The sequence below is a fragment of the Manacus candei genome, unplaced genomic scaffold (genome assembly GCF_025592945.1).
Source record: "Manacus candei isolate 608988 ecotype Guabito, Panama unplaced genomic scaffold, ASM2559294v1 h1tg000034l, whole genome shotgun sequence".
Taxonomy (NCBI): Eukaryota; Metazoa; Chordata; class Aves; order Passeriformes; family Pipridae; genus Manacus; species Manacus candei.
In genome coordinates this window covers 8,784,771-8,801,051 of record NW_026138082.1, presented here as the reverse complement: position 1 = coordinate 8,801,051, position 16,281 = coordinate 8,784,771, and the positions used below count along the sequence as shown (strand labels likewise).

Genomic DNA, 16,281 nt, shown 5'->3' with positions numbered 1-16,281 from the left:
GGGTAGAGAGAAATGGGAATTATTGCATCTACTGATAGAATACCTTTAAGTACAGTTGAAAAGCCCTGAACAGAAGAAGACAACAAAATACAAAAATGAGGAGGGAAAAAAAATCTTGCAAAATTAAAAGAACAAACAATCTAAAAATAATATAGAGTGGGTATGAGGGAGAGAGAAGACATGTCTAGTGACGGTAAGGATGAAGCAAAACAGATCACAGTTTTTCTCCATTTTTCCATATAAATACATTAATAAATGAAATTTAAGAATAAATTTTAATAACTGTTCTAATTTGAGATTTTTTTTCCATGTGACATATGCTCTCCGCATAAGTGAATGAGAAACCCTTGAGTGACCTGCTATTCATATCTCTGAAAAACAACAATAATTTTTAAAGATTATAATTTCATTAAGACAGGAAAACTAATTATGTTTTATAACATAAAATTATTTATTTTATTTTTAAAAAGACAGGAATATAAAGTGTTTTTTTCATTGCATATATTTGAACATCCCATTTTCTCAACATTATCCACAAAGTCAGAACAGAGAATTTGTTTTTCATTTGTTGACTTCTCATGTACATGAACACACAGTTGTTCCTAAATAGAAAAAAAATTCCCTTTGTCAGACCCTAACAAAATATGAAGGTTTTAGGACTGTGCTACAAGGAGATGACAATGATACAATGACTTGGGAAGAGGTTCAAGGCTTTTATAAGATCGAGCATCCTACACGTGGGTTCTGAAGCTGCCTTCTGCTAACTGAAAATGAGACTGTGCACATAGCCTGTGTGGATGGGAAAATTTGGTCATCAAACTTAAGGTACTTCATTTTGAAAAACTATATTCTGAAAACCCTTGCTATTTTTTTTACAGTACGTACATTTAAACAGCCTGGCTGATTTTAGGTGAGACTGATGTATCAATCAATCAATCAATCAATCAATCAGCATCCTTTTAAAGGATGTAACCAAAACTGGAAAATAAAGTGCTTGTTTGCTTCATCTATGTATTCTGCACTCTTATGGTCCTCATGTCTTTCAGTAGCATAGGTCTGTAGATTGCCTCCAACTTTTCCATGTAGTCTAAATAATCACTCACTCGAAATCCATGGAGTGCTTCTTCCTGAACAAATACACACAAAAAACATTTATTAGCTAGGAAAAAAAGATGCACAACTCAAATTTAATGAATTCTAAGCTTCTAAAGATAGCCTATTTTGTTCTGCTTGTCATAGACTGGATGTGTAAAATAGATTTTATTACATTTTATTTAGAAATACGTACTTGGCAATATCTGCTTACAGACAGTTATTTCTAATCGCAGACTTGGTATCAGATAGTTTTATTTCATGTGGACATTGTTTATCTCATTTTTGGAGAACATAACATTGAAGATTTTTAAGAAAAACAAAGTAAGCTTTAAGAAGGGAAAGCCAGGTACTAAAATATTCTTTTGAAAAAAAGATTTCTACACCAACACAGGGTATGATAAGTGTGGCTTTTATATCCACCTAGATTCTCAAGAAAACCAAGAGATTAATAGTAGATGCATATTTTAAGAATCAGTGATAAAGGAAGACCTTTATCCAGACAAAGTATTTCTACATCACCACAAGTGAGTAATTCTTAGCAATTCCAAAACACAGAGTAAAAGAAGTTGCCCTGAGGAAAAAAAAAACAGACCATGTTCCTTGTAATGGCTACTATATTAGATGGAGAAGATGGATGCACCATGGAAAGCGGGATCCTGAAGAACAGTTACGTGAAATGGGTGAATTCGTTGCTGTCGTGTACCCCTCATCTGCTAATCAGTATTACCACTGCTGGCACCACGTGCTGCAAAAAATTCTCTGCAGCCAGACAGTCCCTGTGGACACATGTTGTACCTCTGGTGTATTGACTGTGCATCTCTCCTAAGTGGAATTCTCCTGAGAACATATATTCAGGCTTGGAAGGCTGCACTTTGGCATCTGAACAGGAATTCAAAATGGTCTTTGTGTTTCTCCTCCCCTACACACAGGCAATTTTAACTTTCAAGTTGTTCTTCATGCACTGTGAGAAGGCTGACTACAGTGGAATATAAAATATATATATCATATATATAGCTGAAATTGAATGGCATGTAGTGACAGGCTGGGGGAATGGCTTCAAACTCAGAGTAGGTTTAGATTAGATATTAGGAAGAACCTGACTGTGAGGATGGTGAAGCACTGGCACAGGTTGCTCAGAGCAGAGCCTGAGCATGCCCCCCCTGGAAGTGCTGAAGGCCAGACTGGACGGGGCTTTCAGCAACTTGGGCTAGCTGAAGGTATCCCTGCCAACAGCAGGAGGTTGAAACTGGACGGTCTTTAGGGTCCCTTCCAACCCAAACCATTCTATGGTTATATTTTTCCTTTTTTTAAAATTTCTATTAATTAAGAGCTATCAGAAGCAAGACTATGCTATGAACTTTTTTACAGCAATGGTCACTCAATTAATTGTAGATATTCCACTACTGCATTAATATACATTTTTTCTCATTAATTTAACAGTACCATGTCAAATCTTTGGCCTGTTTATACTGTAAGTGGCAACATACAAATTCTCTCTTCTATAATTTACATATACTATCCAGTAATGCCATAAAGACGTAGCTTTTAAGCCACATCATCCAAAACCAGGGAAAACTAAACAATACATTCAATAGACTGTGTACCAAACATTTTCAAGGAAACTGACTGAACTGACATATTATTCACATTTAAGAATATCTAAGTTGGATGCAAACTAGTCAGAAAACTACTATTCTTAGGACAGACTAAGATGCAGTTCTCGGAAGAATTTTGACAGGAGAAAAAAGACCAGAGAAAATGGCAAAAATGTCTCTGTGAAGAAGAGTAAAATATTGTATCCATTTGTGACTGCAGCTACAGCTAAGCAGTACCCTGCAAAAAATCAAAAAAACCCAAACATAATTTATAATATCGAAAGAATACGAAATTGTGTGGCTGGTTGTACAGTAATTGCCATCTCATCAATATGAAAGCTCGCTGAGCTTGTTGGCACATCTCTTCAAGCTTCAGTAAGAGACCACTGTGTAAACTCACCTTTTCTGGAAAGCATCTATTTTAATGAGATTGGGTCCACATACATGACTTAATGTGGCTATTTACTTTGCTTATGAAGGGAAGTGATTAGGACAAACCACAAGAAAGCTATTCTCTAGAAAATACTATGCCACAGTTTCCTGCCAGGGAATGAATCAAATTGAAGTATTATCCCACTCACTTAAAATAACTAAGTGAAACTCAGTAAGAGTTCCAGATTAAGTATGTTTTCAGTATTGAGAGCCTTGCTTCTCCTCAGCAACTGAAAAATTTAAAAAAAACCCATTACTTTAAGAAAAACCTGAAGATCTTGGGCTTCAGTGTGCTTCAGAATGTCTTGCTGTAGGTGTCTGAACACAGAAATACACATATATATTTGATAATCAGGACCAAGTAAAATACAGATAGCAATGTAGTGACAGATCTCACTCCAGTCCATGTAATTCCAGAAACACTGAGTTATCCACTGCAGACAAATCTAGATGAGAATGAAATTATATATAATTAAATCATTGTAGACATTCAGTCATAACTGATCAGCTTTATCTCTTTTCTATAAGACAAAACCCTTTTCCTATAGCAATTAAAGGGATGATGTACAAAAGAAGCCAAGAATCACCATTTGTAAAGCACAGCCTCTGAACAGGCTTCTAGTGAGTTCAGCTAAACTTAACACCCTGTATCCATGCATCTCACTTATTTGAGTATATTCCAGCAACTCCAGTGGTTGAGACATAAAAATCAAAGTCCAAGGAAAACAAAAGTCATTTTTTTCAAGACTTTGTTTTAAATGTGGCCTAAAGGGCAATGACAGTGATGAAGGTGTGTTCAATGTGGTTTTTCCTTTACATTAGTTCTTTGCCTTATAAATGAATATTAGGCCCTTCCTTAAGACACATTTTCATTTAATGAAGTGGGTATGGAACACAGTTAGTGACTCCTTTTTCCTGTTCTAAATTACAATGTATTAAGATGTATACTGGACACTTCATTTAGTTCTAGACCACAAATCTTCTGCTAATCAGTCCTTAAAGTGTTTAAAAATATGCAGCAGGAGAGATACCAGGATTCTAATTAGATGACAACAGCCGTACTCTGGCAGTAAATCTGTTTTGAGGTATTTATTGGTGCACACAATCACTTAAATACATCAGAACTGTTTCCACAGTTCAGAGTTTGTTTCTTTTTAATGCTGCAGTAGAACTGCAAAATCACACAAAAGATACAGTGGCACCCACCAGCGGCATTTCAGTAGAGCGATAAATAAATGAAAAAATCCTTGCCAGCAGTTTAGAACAGTAACTAGTCTATTACTGAGTGCACACAATTAAAAAAAGTGTAATTTGCACAAGAGTAGGTGAAGAAGAAGTGACTCTCCCCATGTGTTTTCACACCCCAAAAGAAGGAACCTTATAATAAGCCCCTCATTCCTATGCTGAGATAAATTTCCTCATCTGCCAATCTTCTCAAAGACCAACCCCAAGCTATTTTAAGCAATGTCTGAACCACACTGGCATCTGCCCCCATTAAGAAGTCTCTTCAGCTGCAAATCTTGCAGCAAAAAGGAATTTTGAAGGCATAAGATGAACAACATTTTCCTTGCCTCGGCACAGCAATAAGCTTTCTTTCTGTGGTGTGATGTCTTCTGCACTGGCCTTCTAACTCATTACTGCATGAAGCTCTTTACACCTCATCATGATTGCAGTCTTTATAAGTAATGTTTCATACCAAAGAACTGTTGCAAGTACACAAAATGAAAGCTATCATTATAGATAACTATTCTTCTTTAGTAACATCTCTTTACTATAAAAGAATATTGTGTTACCTGACTGTAACAGATATGGTAGCTCATATAAAATGAATTTTGCTCTAATATCACCGGAACCGCTTCCTATTATATAACTATTCCAAATTACTCATTTCCCACCTATAGAAAATTTAGAGAATTATTCCAGATACTTAGTTTAGTTTTAATGCTAAATCTGAGCATTTAGTATATATTATTTTTATCAAGTTTTCCGCATGAATATGTAATAGAAGGTCATCAGCTTCAGTACACTGTCATTATTCTACCAGTCAGGTGCTTTCTATTTTCAGATGTTCTAAGTCATTATGTGGTCAATACCATCTCCTACCCCCAGTTTCATAACCCTATATGAAACTATAACACTATACATAACACTATACAAGTGCTGCACAAAAAAGAAACCACAGCAGTTCCTCAGCATTCTTGATTTTGTGCATTTAAGTCAAAAGGTTGATGATACTTCAATACACTTTGATCAGTTACCTGGGATGGAGTGAAGCCAGACATGTGGAAGGCTGAACAAACAAGTGGCAACTCAGCTTTCAGCAACATTTCAATGTGGTGAGCACTGCAAAAATAGACTGGATGGATGCCATATTCCACTGTTGTAATAGGCAGGTGAATCTGGTTAACAACATAATCATCAACAAAAAATTGAGGAATAGGATCACAGACTACAAAAATTTGTTTTTTATAATACTTTGCTGAGAACAATATATAAAAATATACACTTTTACATGTAAGATTAATCATTCCGATTATTTTAGAGACAGGAAACAGAATAAACAAAAAAGGTCATACTACCATCAATAAAAACTTGTAGTAAAACTAAATAAAAGTGTTGATAACATATTCTGATTATTCCTTTTAATTAGAGTCTAGTTCTTTATTGTATATAGGCTTTAACTGTCGAAGGGTTGGAGAAACCACTGCTATATTTTAAACAAAGGAACAGAAAGAAAAAAAAGACCAATTTCTGTTGGATTTTTTTTCCCCATTTACTGGTGGAATGGAACTTCTATGGTATTTGAAGTTTTTTTCTGTAAGCACATTTCTTTGTAGGACGTGTGAAGTGTATGAGTGAAATTCTATTTTGTGCAGCAAAAGCAGCAGAGGTTTTATCCCTATGGAAGGCTCTGGATATTAATGCCCAGCTTCTAGGTAATGAGTCCTTGGCACCAATGGTTTTCAGCACAATTATATTCACACAATGGAGCAAATTTCAGCATGAATTTCATTAGGCTGGAACAACCTCAGGGCCAAACTCAGTGCTGTGCATGGACCAATACGGTCATCCGTTCTAGTGACAAGACAGATCTACTGATATTAATGCATACATTATTCCACATGCACAAGAGGTGTGGAATCTACTCCATGCATCTTATACCCCAGAGTTCTCTAGGAGAGACTACAGTTGGTTTAGAGTTTATGTTCAAGACATTCAAGGCAACTTGACAGTGTACAAAGGGTTTTATTTTAAATAGATGGAAACAGCCTAATGAAAGATAGAAATGACATTTTCTATACTACAAACTCGATCCAAAACACTGATAATTGAAAATTGTCAATCACATAGTATTTTTGCAGTAAGAATGTTTAAAATTTACTAAATATATTCTAATGCATTAAGTAAATTTCAAAACTGACACTTTTACTAAAAAAAAATCAGATGGATGGACTTGCACACTATAATAATTAAAAAAAGGTCATTCAACCGTACTGCAGCCTTCGCACAGAATTTAATGGCACTAACTGCTTTACTGCCAGCTTAAAGATTCAATAACATTGTCTTTACTATCAGTCCACTTGCTATTTCACTCCTTTTAAACAACAATTTGAGCAACTGTCAAAACTATATTTTTCTGAGATAATTTTCCAGGGTTACATATTTAGTTAGGGGGCTTTAATGTAAACCTAATGCATTAAAAAAACCCAAAAAAACCCACACCAAAAGTAAGGAAATTAATCAAGTCTCCTTTATAAACTTTCAAAGCTGCCTTTCAGAAAGATACAGATTTTAAATTCTTACAGATAAATGCAGTCTTGGTAGCCAGAGAAATGCTGAAACAAGAAGACATGAAAACTGCTGAAGAAACGTCAGCGTCCTCTCCCTGTCCCCTGACATTATGAGGAAGATGGAAGATGCAAACCAGTCATAGCCAGCATAGCACTCCTGCAAGCAGCCTGAATGAGAAGGTTAAGGAACTCAGGCAGAGATCTCCTCCTCACTGCCCTCCAGGAACTACAGCCCTTCTCCTCCCCAGGCTGTGCTCACAGAGGTTTTTTAGAGATGGGCCAAGGGGAATATAGCTGCACAGAAGGCAGCATCTTGAGACACAATTGTCTCTCAAACTGAATTAAGAGAAATAATTTGTTTTCCCCATACACTAATTTTCTTTCAGTCCATAAGTAGTCAAGCTAAACCAACAAAAGTAAACAAAACCCAAGCAAATACAAAAAACCCTGCACCAAAACAAGTGTGCTTATAGAGTACAAGAAAGGAGAACAGTGGAGAACATGAGTTGTTAAAATTACAGGAAAAAAAAAAGAAAGTAAAAGAAAAGCTTTAAAAACGAGATTAAGCATATTATGACTAATATATCTTAAGTGTATTTAACAGTGATACGCAAGTCTAATGCATGAAGAATAGAGCAAAGCTTGTTGGAAAGGTGTATCTGTTTTGTTAAAAAAAAAAAAGTTCCACATTAGATCTAAAAGAGTCAGAAGTCAAAACATTCCTGTTGAAGGCAAAACCATTAACAGTGCTGATATTGTGGAAGTACCAAAAATACTCATTAATGTTCAAAGCTGTATTGCTGCAGACTCTTTATAACATACAAAGATGTGATCCCACTCCAAAACAGTTAATGACAAAAATGAATGAGACTCGCACTTCTAAAAAAGTATGGGAACAAAAGGGTGAACATTTTCTTGGGTGCACTGGGTGTGCATTTTAACTTATCAGATTTTCAAAGTAAAAGTGCTGCTTTTTAAAAATTGTTTTCTGTAAATATTACACATCTATGCCACTATCAAAAGCCCAAAGCAAGACTTCAAATTCCATTGGCATTTTTAGGCATTATAATTTATACCATCAACAAAGGATACAAAGCGAAGATACCACAGTTCTTTGCTGTTGTTTCAGGAATTTCTCACAATTCATCAACACGAAACACAGCCCATTTTCAGCATCTTCTTTTAGCAAGTTTAAATACTTTCCATATCTGGCACAAAAAGTTCAAAACCAAAACTGTTTAAATACTTTTTTTAATACCTAAAAGCAACAACTCATATTTAATGAGCCTGTAACAGTAAATCTGTCATAGCATTGTTAATTACTGTGTTGTATATGTACATATAAATGATTAAAGAAAACCTATTATGCTCCATCTAGGAAGGATACACACCAGACATTTCCTACTCAGTGTTACAGTTCCTTACCTAAACTCCTTTTAGTTCAGTTTTGGAGACTATCATGGGGAGGAGCAAGCACTCAGACAGGACTCAGTTTCTTCACATACAATATTTAGAATTTGATATAACTATACTGTACATGTAATTATTATAATCAGAATTCAAATATTAATGCTAAAGATAGCAACCTGTGAAAGTACAGACATCTTAGCTTTTTCTTCATCACAGCTCTGAAAATTACCAGCCAAATAAAATGTTTAAATGGCATATAACCAAGCTTAGCTAAACAGAACCATTTAGAGAAGTAATGCAAGGGAAAAAAAGACACTTAATTCAGGATAATGCAATTTTATAGTAAATCTTACTAGCAAGTTACAATTAGTCTTTACAAAAATGCAGGATAATAACATATATAATCTGTAAAGATAATTTAATTATGTGCTAATACCTTTTTTAATTTACAGTTAGAATTCATTTTCTTGAAGTTTATCTTGGATTTAGATAGTATAAAGCAATGAGTTGATGGATTAAGCATCATTAAAGTCATTCCATGAAAATCAAACAAATTTAGAAATACTCTAAGGAAATATTTTAATACCACGTACCTGACTGTCATTTCAACACCGAGCTGCTGCACAGATGAAAGGCTTTCTTTCTTCACATCTATTTCCATGGCTAAAACAAAAGGAAATAAATTAAATAAAGTATTACGGGAAATAGGATTTTAACTGAATACGAATGAAAAGCTTCTTTTACGTATGCATACCAATTCTCCAGAACTGTTTCTTATTCGAAATTAGTTTAGCAGAGTTTGGAAAGGATACATCAAGAAACTGCATTCTTCATATATTGTTTTTTATGAAAATCACCTTCTTTATAAAAAATTCCTCACAGTTAGTATGGTTATCATTAGCTTAACAGCATGATGTAAGCGAGCAACGCCTTTTTCAGTCCCATTTCTTAGTAGCACTTTATCATTTTTTGCCTAGAAATCAGACAAGGCAACATATTCTGATCTACTTTCTTCCATTCCAGTGGCCTTAAAGTCTCTTAGCTGTAATTCCAACTTTATTAAAGAATGTTCTATTTTTATATGAATCACAGAAAACTTTATAACTCATGGATTTTAAAAGTCCTGTACCTCTATGCATTTTTTTCACACAGTAACACATACTCCATTTTCTGTATTTGTTTAAATTAAAAATGCAAGTTAGAAAAATTAAAGAAACCTCAGCTGAAGTATTTTCTTAAATTTTAAATTCTAAATTCAATTAAAAATGGGTATTTTTTCTATCATGAACATGTATTGTCTAACTATACTTCAGACAAACAATACAGTCTAATAATATTACAAGTTACAAAACTGAGGGCTTAAACCTTTAATATAATTCTTTGAAAGCGCTACTTAAAAAACAGCAACAAATGAAACAAATAAAAAACCCTAATAACTGACAACATTTGTTAAAAATGTAATAGATATGGTAGCAGAAGTTAAAATATATTCCTGTAAATGATAAATGTAAAAATCTGATTAAGCAGATCACAGAGTAACTTAATATGTATTTTTTCTATATCCTCAGACAGACAGAGAAATCAAATGGAAGGATTCCCTTGCTTCTCATTCAGGTAAACATTCTATGTTCCTGGTAAGCAAACAGGGACTAAGGGATTAAAAATGAAATAGGTTCAGGAAGGAAAGCCCCACCAACCCCCCAACAAAAAAGGCACTCTGATCAAACGAGTTAAGTCGAAATTTTTATGAAGAAAATAATACAACAAAATTACAAATTACACTTAACAATGAAGCAGTAAAATTCAGCAGAGGAAGTATGGCAAGAAAAAAAACCTCACTCTGTTTTACAGCTTTCACAGAGGACAATAATTTGAAGTGTTAAGAGTAATGAGAAATTACCTTGTACTTTTGACAAATACATTTATGCATAAGAAAAATCAACTGATCTTCTAGCAAAATGAATTTATTCAATAATCTGATGGGATTGAAATATAAACCCACATCAGAGAGAGTTTTTTTACCCAAAGAACAGAAGCTCCAATACCTTTCGTATAGCATACCAGCAATGCAATATTTGGAAGAATACTTATAAAATTACAGGGCCTTTCAGTTAAAAACCCGCAGATAACTGAAACAGTTCTTAACTTTTTACAGCTCCTGTTCCAAGTTACCTGTTTACTCAGTCTGCAATTACCATACTAAGTCAATTCATTTTCAAGTTCCTGTGTGCAACCATGAAGGCAAGAGGCATACTTACATCTTGGAAAACAGGGGGAATTTGAATGAGTTGGTGATGGCTAATGGCTAATTCAGTCCTAACACCACCATTTATTTAATGGCAGGACAGATGCAAAGGGTACAACAACCTCTAAGCCACAATACAGCTCTCCCTCCATTCTGAGATGGATCCTCTTGCAGGTGGCAATGCAGGAGCTCGGATTCCAGTCCAGCAAGGGTGTAGTGAGGAATAGCTCAATGCACAGTCTGAGCCCACTTTCCATTTTGTAACAGTTTACAAGTACTGAATGCTTATTTCCCATTAACATTAAAAAAACACAACTGACTTCACTGATTCTCATTGCCTTTTCTTCTCTGTTGTAATAATTTGTTAGTTGCTGAAAAGGGTTTTCTCCCTATCAGTTTTCCTTTTGATATTTTCCCCTGTATCGTGAAAGAAGATAAAATTAACATAGAGTTTGGACTGAATAATAATTTTCTATCACACGGTATCTTATCAAGGCAAAAACTCTTGCTTTCAGACACCACTGTATTTGACATAATCATAGCTCTGTACTCTGCTAACCCACAACTCACGATGGGAACATGCACACTATGGTTTTGTCCTGTGTAAAAAGTTTTTATTTTCCATTTTGTTTACCACTTAAAAGAGTGGGAAGACTAGGTTTTAGAAAACTATAAAGTCATTTAGAATACACAAAGGACAACTTCCCACTGATTAAAAACTGGACCCAGAAACCTTAAATTCCCCATTAAACTTAGAAAAATGTTATTAAAAACAAGTGGAATATTTAAATACTGCATATTGCAATCTATGATTAAAAAGCTGATTAGTAAGCTTGGAGGAATATGTTGTGACTGTACTATTGTAATGATGCCCATACTTCTGAATCAATACACTCAGTTAATTTTCTACAAAACTTATTTGACAGATATTTTTTAATACACCAGATATAACTGCCTTGAAACACAATAGGCTTCATAACAAAAGGCATAGACATATCAGTTTTCTAAATAAGAATGCCATTTACCCTCAAAGGCCAGAACACCTCTCTGAACTGTGAATTAATAACAACATGATACAGCACTCTGGCTATTATTAAATGGAATGAAAAACATTCTTTAGCAGCTACCTTTTTATTTATCTAATAAAACAAAAAAATCTATGTTGAACAGATATCTTACACTTCTTTCTTTAAAAATGTAAACCACTGTAAACTAGAAATTGAGCCAAACGAGCAACTTGAAGGATACCAGAATTCTCTGGGAGTTGATGTACAATTTTAAAAAATTGTTATAATAGAAAGCACCTCAATGGGCAGTACTTTTCAGAATGTTTTGTAGCATTCAGGAGCATAAAACCAAACCACCATAAGGCATGATTTCCAAAGGCAACTACATATAATTATTGAACTTGATGTATAGCTATAAACATTTCAGAGTAAGTTAACTGGCATGCACAGTCCTGGAGTATTCTCTCTATCAGACTAGACTTCAATCAACTTTACAACTTATATGGAAGACTGCTTTCTTATTCATTTTCCCTCTTACCATGATGAATCTTTTATGTGTTTAAATCAGAAAACGGGCTACACTGCATTCATACTGAAATGACAGGATGCCAAGCTGAAACAGCTTACAGCATATTTCAGAGAACTTGTATAGTCTTTAGATAATATTTAATTTATTTCCCTGTTTAAAGTGCTATTACCCCAAAGAAACCACTGGCTTCCTTTTGTGTTAAGTGAAGAAGATTATTAAAGCTCTCACATTATTGATTTAGCTTTTTCACTCCCTGATGCCCTGGTCAAATGTGTTTATGTCTACATAAATGATCTTTGGAAAATGTTAATGCATGCTGAATTTTAACTTCAGTGATGTTCAGAAAGATTAGTTTTCTTTGTATGGATGGAAAAGACTTTTGATTCAAAGGAACTATGCAAGTAACTATTCTGCAAGCATTCTGGATTCTGAAAATCCCATGATAACCAGGGTCACCTGCATTATTCCTGCAGATGCTTCAAAAATCTTACAGGTATGTAGTAGGTACGTTTGCTATCAGATCTCTAGTCCTTGGCTTGGTCCATATAAACTGAAATTGTGGAACTCATAATTTTTTTTTTTGTTAAAAAAGAGCAGGTTTTTTCTTATTCTTCAACAGGTACCTAAACATTGCCCATGGACAGGTACCCAAGCAGTCAATATAAATCTTTATGTTCTGTCAGTATCCATCCTCTCTCTGATGTTCTTATGAAAGTTTTCTATTTTAAAACATTATTTGCACTTGGGACACAGCAAAAGTCATGAGTTTCTCTATGTTCTGCTCTGTCATTTGCTACAATTTTTTGATGGTGTCACCTCCTCCACCAGGCTACTCATGTAGAGTACTTCTGACAGTCTGAATCTTATATTCCTTGTTAGAATATATAATTGTCTATAAAAAAATCTTATTTCAAAGAAAAGTATTACTATGTTGGATTTGAACTGTGAATGGAGAATATAAACAACATCCAAGAGTACTTGCTGGAGAATGTTGTTGGCTTCTCAGAGATAGGTAATCTCATGTGCTATTCCACCCTGAGCATTGAACGTATATGTTATGTCATCAGTACGCTTGTCATAACAGTACAAAATCAAAATATTCATATTAGAGCTTCTTTATGTATTGATCATAACAAATACTCAAGCTATTTTTGGCAACAGCCTCATTAAGAATGACCCACACTTTCAATCCATTACCTAAACTGGTAGTGGGAAAAATGCTTTCTGCTGACAGCATCTTTAAAGTGGAGAACAGTCTTTAAAAAAGTGGATTAATCAAATGACGCAGGAAGAATGTAAGAATGCCCTTCCTTTTCCTTCCCTTTAAGACCAATTTGGGGTTGAAAACCTGTATTTCTCATTTGCTACTCCTTCTGAACAGCTCTATACTGATACCTTCCCACTGGTGTTTTTAAAATTTCTTAGTTCGTTACCCAACCCACCTGACCCTTCAAAGATTAAGAACTCATTAAATGGTAGGAAATTCATATGAGATTTTGTTCAGCTGGAGAACTAAGCCTAATCTAGAAGAAGGAACACACCGTGACATTTGGGTGTTATGGCCAAGGCCTGAAATCCCTGAGGTTCTGTCCCTTTGGCAGTACATGGAGGAGCTGCTTCACAAAGTCCAGGGGAAAAAGAAGACTCAACTGCAAGGGCATCTGCAAAAGCAGAGCTACCAAAAAAACCTGCCAATCAAAAAAGGTTGCAGCATTCCCAAGTTTGGGCAGTCTGCAACATATGGTAGAGATCAATTAAAAAGCACAGACATCAGCATATTAAATGACTCTGTACATGGAATTTCTCTGATAAATGGGTTTGTTGAAACCTTGAGAAAACTTAGACATTTCCACAAAAGATTTCTTCTGCATTGAACTGGAATTTGCTAACAGAAAGAGCAAGAGACTGTTTCAGGAACTTCATATCCCTAAGGCATAATGCACAGTATTTTATACTATAGCAAATTTCAGTTTCTTGCCATTCTCTTGCCTATTACAGCTACGCATCAATGATTTGGTTTTCAGTATTTTGGGTTTTATTAAGAAGAACGAAAAATGAAAGCAAACTAGAAAGTATTAATTCTAGGAAAGGGAACAGACAGAGACCATTAACATATAACACACAGATTCAGTCATCAATCCACATCACAGCAGTGTCATTGCTGCTAGCAGCAAGTAAACTTCATGTAAGATTTTTGTTGGTTTATAATTAAAAATTGCAACTGCATAGTGGTTTATCAGATTTTTCCTTCTCTCATCTTGAAAATGATAACAACCCAAACTAATTTGATTTTTCCATATTTGCAATTTTAGAATAGACTGAAATCCTGAGGGGTTCCACAGCAGATGGATGACTGTGTTATTCTAATTACAACTAGCTACACGTTTACAAAGCTGTCATTTTTTAAGATAATCAATTTCTCATGCCAAGAAATATGATAAACACTGAATATCTTTGTGCTGTACTGAATCCACTTTCATGAAAAATGTGACTTGTCTTCATTAAACAACTATCAGAAACTGTTTTCAGTTCCTCAGACCCAAATTTATTTCAGAGAATGGTGGACATGTGCAATTGCCAAGTGCATGTTTGGCTTACTTAGATGTGGAGCTAGGAAGATGTTACCTTCTTCCTTATTAACTTTACCTAATACAGAAAAATGTCTCTACTGTAACAGTAGTTTTAGGATTTAGCTTAGACAGCTCTTACACATGAGCATACAAAAAAGATACTGTGAAATAATATGTCATTCAATAATTCTCTATGAAGAAATTGCAACGCTTCATGAAGATTAGCAGAAAACTGTGGGAAACGCACAGAAATTTGATCACTCGTTATTCAATCAGTGATAAACCTAATTTTAAACAAATAAGGTCTGATAAAAATTTGAGTGTGTTTTGTTTGTCTCTGCAGTACAAATATAGGAAGCATAATGCAGACTTGAGTACTCAAAGTGCATTACCCTACCTTCATAGGAATGCCACCCTGTATATTTTATGATGTAAAAGAGAACCTGAAATGAGTGTGAATTTAGCTACTTTACAACCAATTTTACAATCAAGTCCTTTTACTATTTCAGAGTGGAGTACGATCATAATTTCAATTTTAGAGCCAGACTTTTGTTTCATGTCAATCAGCATTAATTTATTGGCCTAAACTAGCTTCCCTGGTCAACCCTTATTGCTACAACTCTCTGAAAAAGGTGCTATGAAATCTTAATAAATATTTTCCTATAAAACTTAAAAGAAACCCTTGATGAAACAAGTGCTGTTTGACTGAGTAACATTCTCTGCTGGACTGGAGAACTCTACACAAAAAAGTCTGTGCTAATGGTGTTGCTGACAGGGAAAGAACACAATAAGACACCATGAACCCTTTGCCCACATTTCACATCAGTTTCTTACCACCAGATGACTGACTATCCTTGAGAGGACTTCTCACTCTCCTATTTCCAAGCCTGTCTTCATTAAAGCACATACAATATGAAAAGCATTTGCACATGAAAACTGTTCATCAGACAACCCTTTAAATGTTGCAGCCTTTATTTGATATTTGAATAGGCAGACTTATCCAGAATTAGTGTCCAATAGTGCCTGAATAGTGCCCATTCAGAAAACACAAAAAGCAGTATCAGACAGACTGAGTTGTTTATCATGAAAAGAAAAGAAAATCTGTCAAGCTCAAGAAAAGCAAGAACTGAGGCTTTCACTATGTTATCTCTGTCTCTGTATCTATTTTTTGGGATATTTCATCCTAAAATATTAATTCAATGTATGCAACTGTCACGGGATTTTCAAATGTGGTCTTTCTTCAAAGTTGGCATTAAATTTTAGATAAATAATGCACCTAATAAGTGGTTTATGGTGAAATCAGTTAAGTAGAAGATCTAGGTTCAACCTTCCTGAACGTGTTTTAAATCCTAGCTTTGACCAAAATGTTAAGAAGAGTGGATTAAAACTAAGGTATCCAACAACTAAGTGAACAGAGTAAGGCCTACTGCTTCTTTTCCTTAGAGTTTTTTCACACTGTATGGAAGCACTTAGCTATCATGATTAAGAAAGAGCAGAATTGCTGTATTTGCTGGGCAAGGCATCCATTTGGAGGCTGCGCAGATGTTTGTTCTTCCTCTAGAAGGTTAGTTTTTCCCTTATTCAAACCACATGGGTTTTCCTGTTTT

The 16,281-nt window shown here is 34.8% G+C and overlaps 1 protein-coding gene across 9 annotated transcripts in view; it reads right to left on the bottom strand.

The window, feature by feature from the left end:
* Positions 1-427: 427 nt before the first annotated feature.
* Positions 428-16,281, bottom strand: part of TBC1D32 (TBC1 domain family member 32) — an 80,022-nt gene continuing 64,168 nt past the window's right edge. For 7 of the 9 annotated variants that reach the window (XM_051792106.1, XM_051792109.1, XM_051792105.1 and 4 more), the window contains 6 exons: positions 8,917-8,986; positions 8,006-8,121; positions 6,927-7,081; positions 5,381-5,521; positions 3,380-3,568; positions 428-1,127 (listed from right to left, as the gene is read on the bottom strand). In XM_051792106.1, the coding sequence (XP_051648066.1) occupies positions 1,008-1,127; positions 3,380-3,568; positions 5,381-5,521; positions 6,927-7,081; positions 8,006-8,121; positions 8,917-8,986 (791 nt within the window). In that variant the 3' untranslated portion in view covers positions 428-1,007. Of the gene's footprint in view, positions 1,128-3,379; positions 3,569-5,380; positions 5,522-6,926; positions 7,082-8,005; positions 8,122-8,916; positions 8,987-10,059; positions 10,986-16,281 lie in introns of those variants that run through there. The other 2 variants (XM_051792110.1, XM_051792112.1) reach the window with 2 other exon arrangements.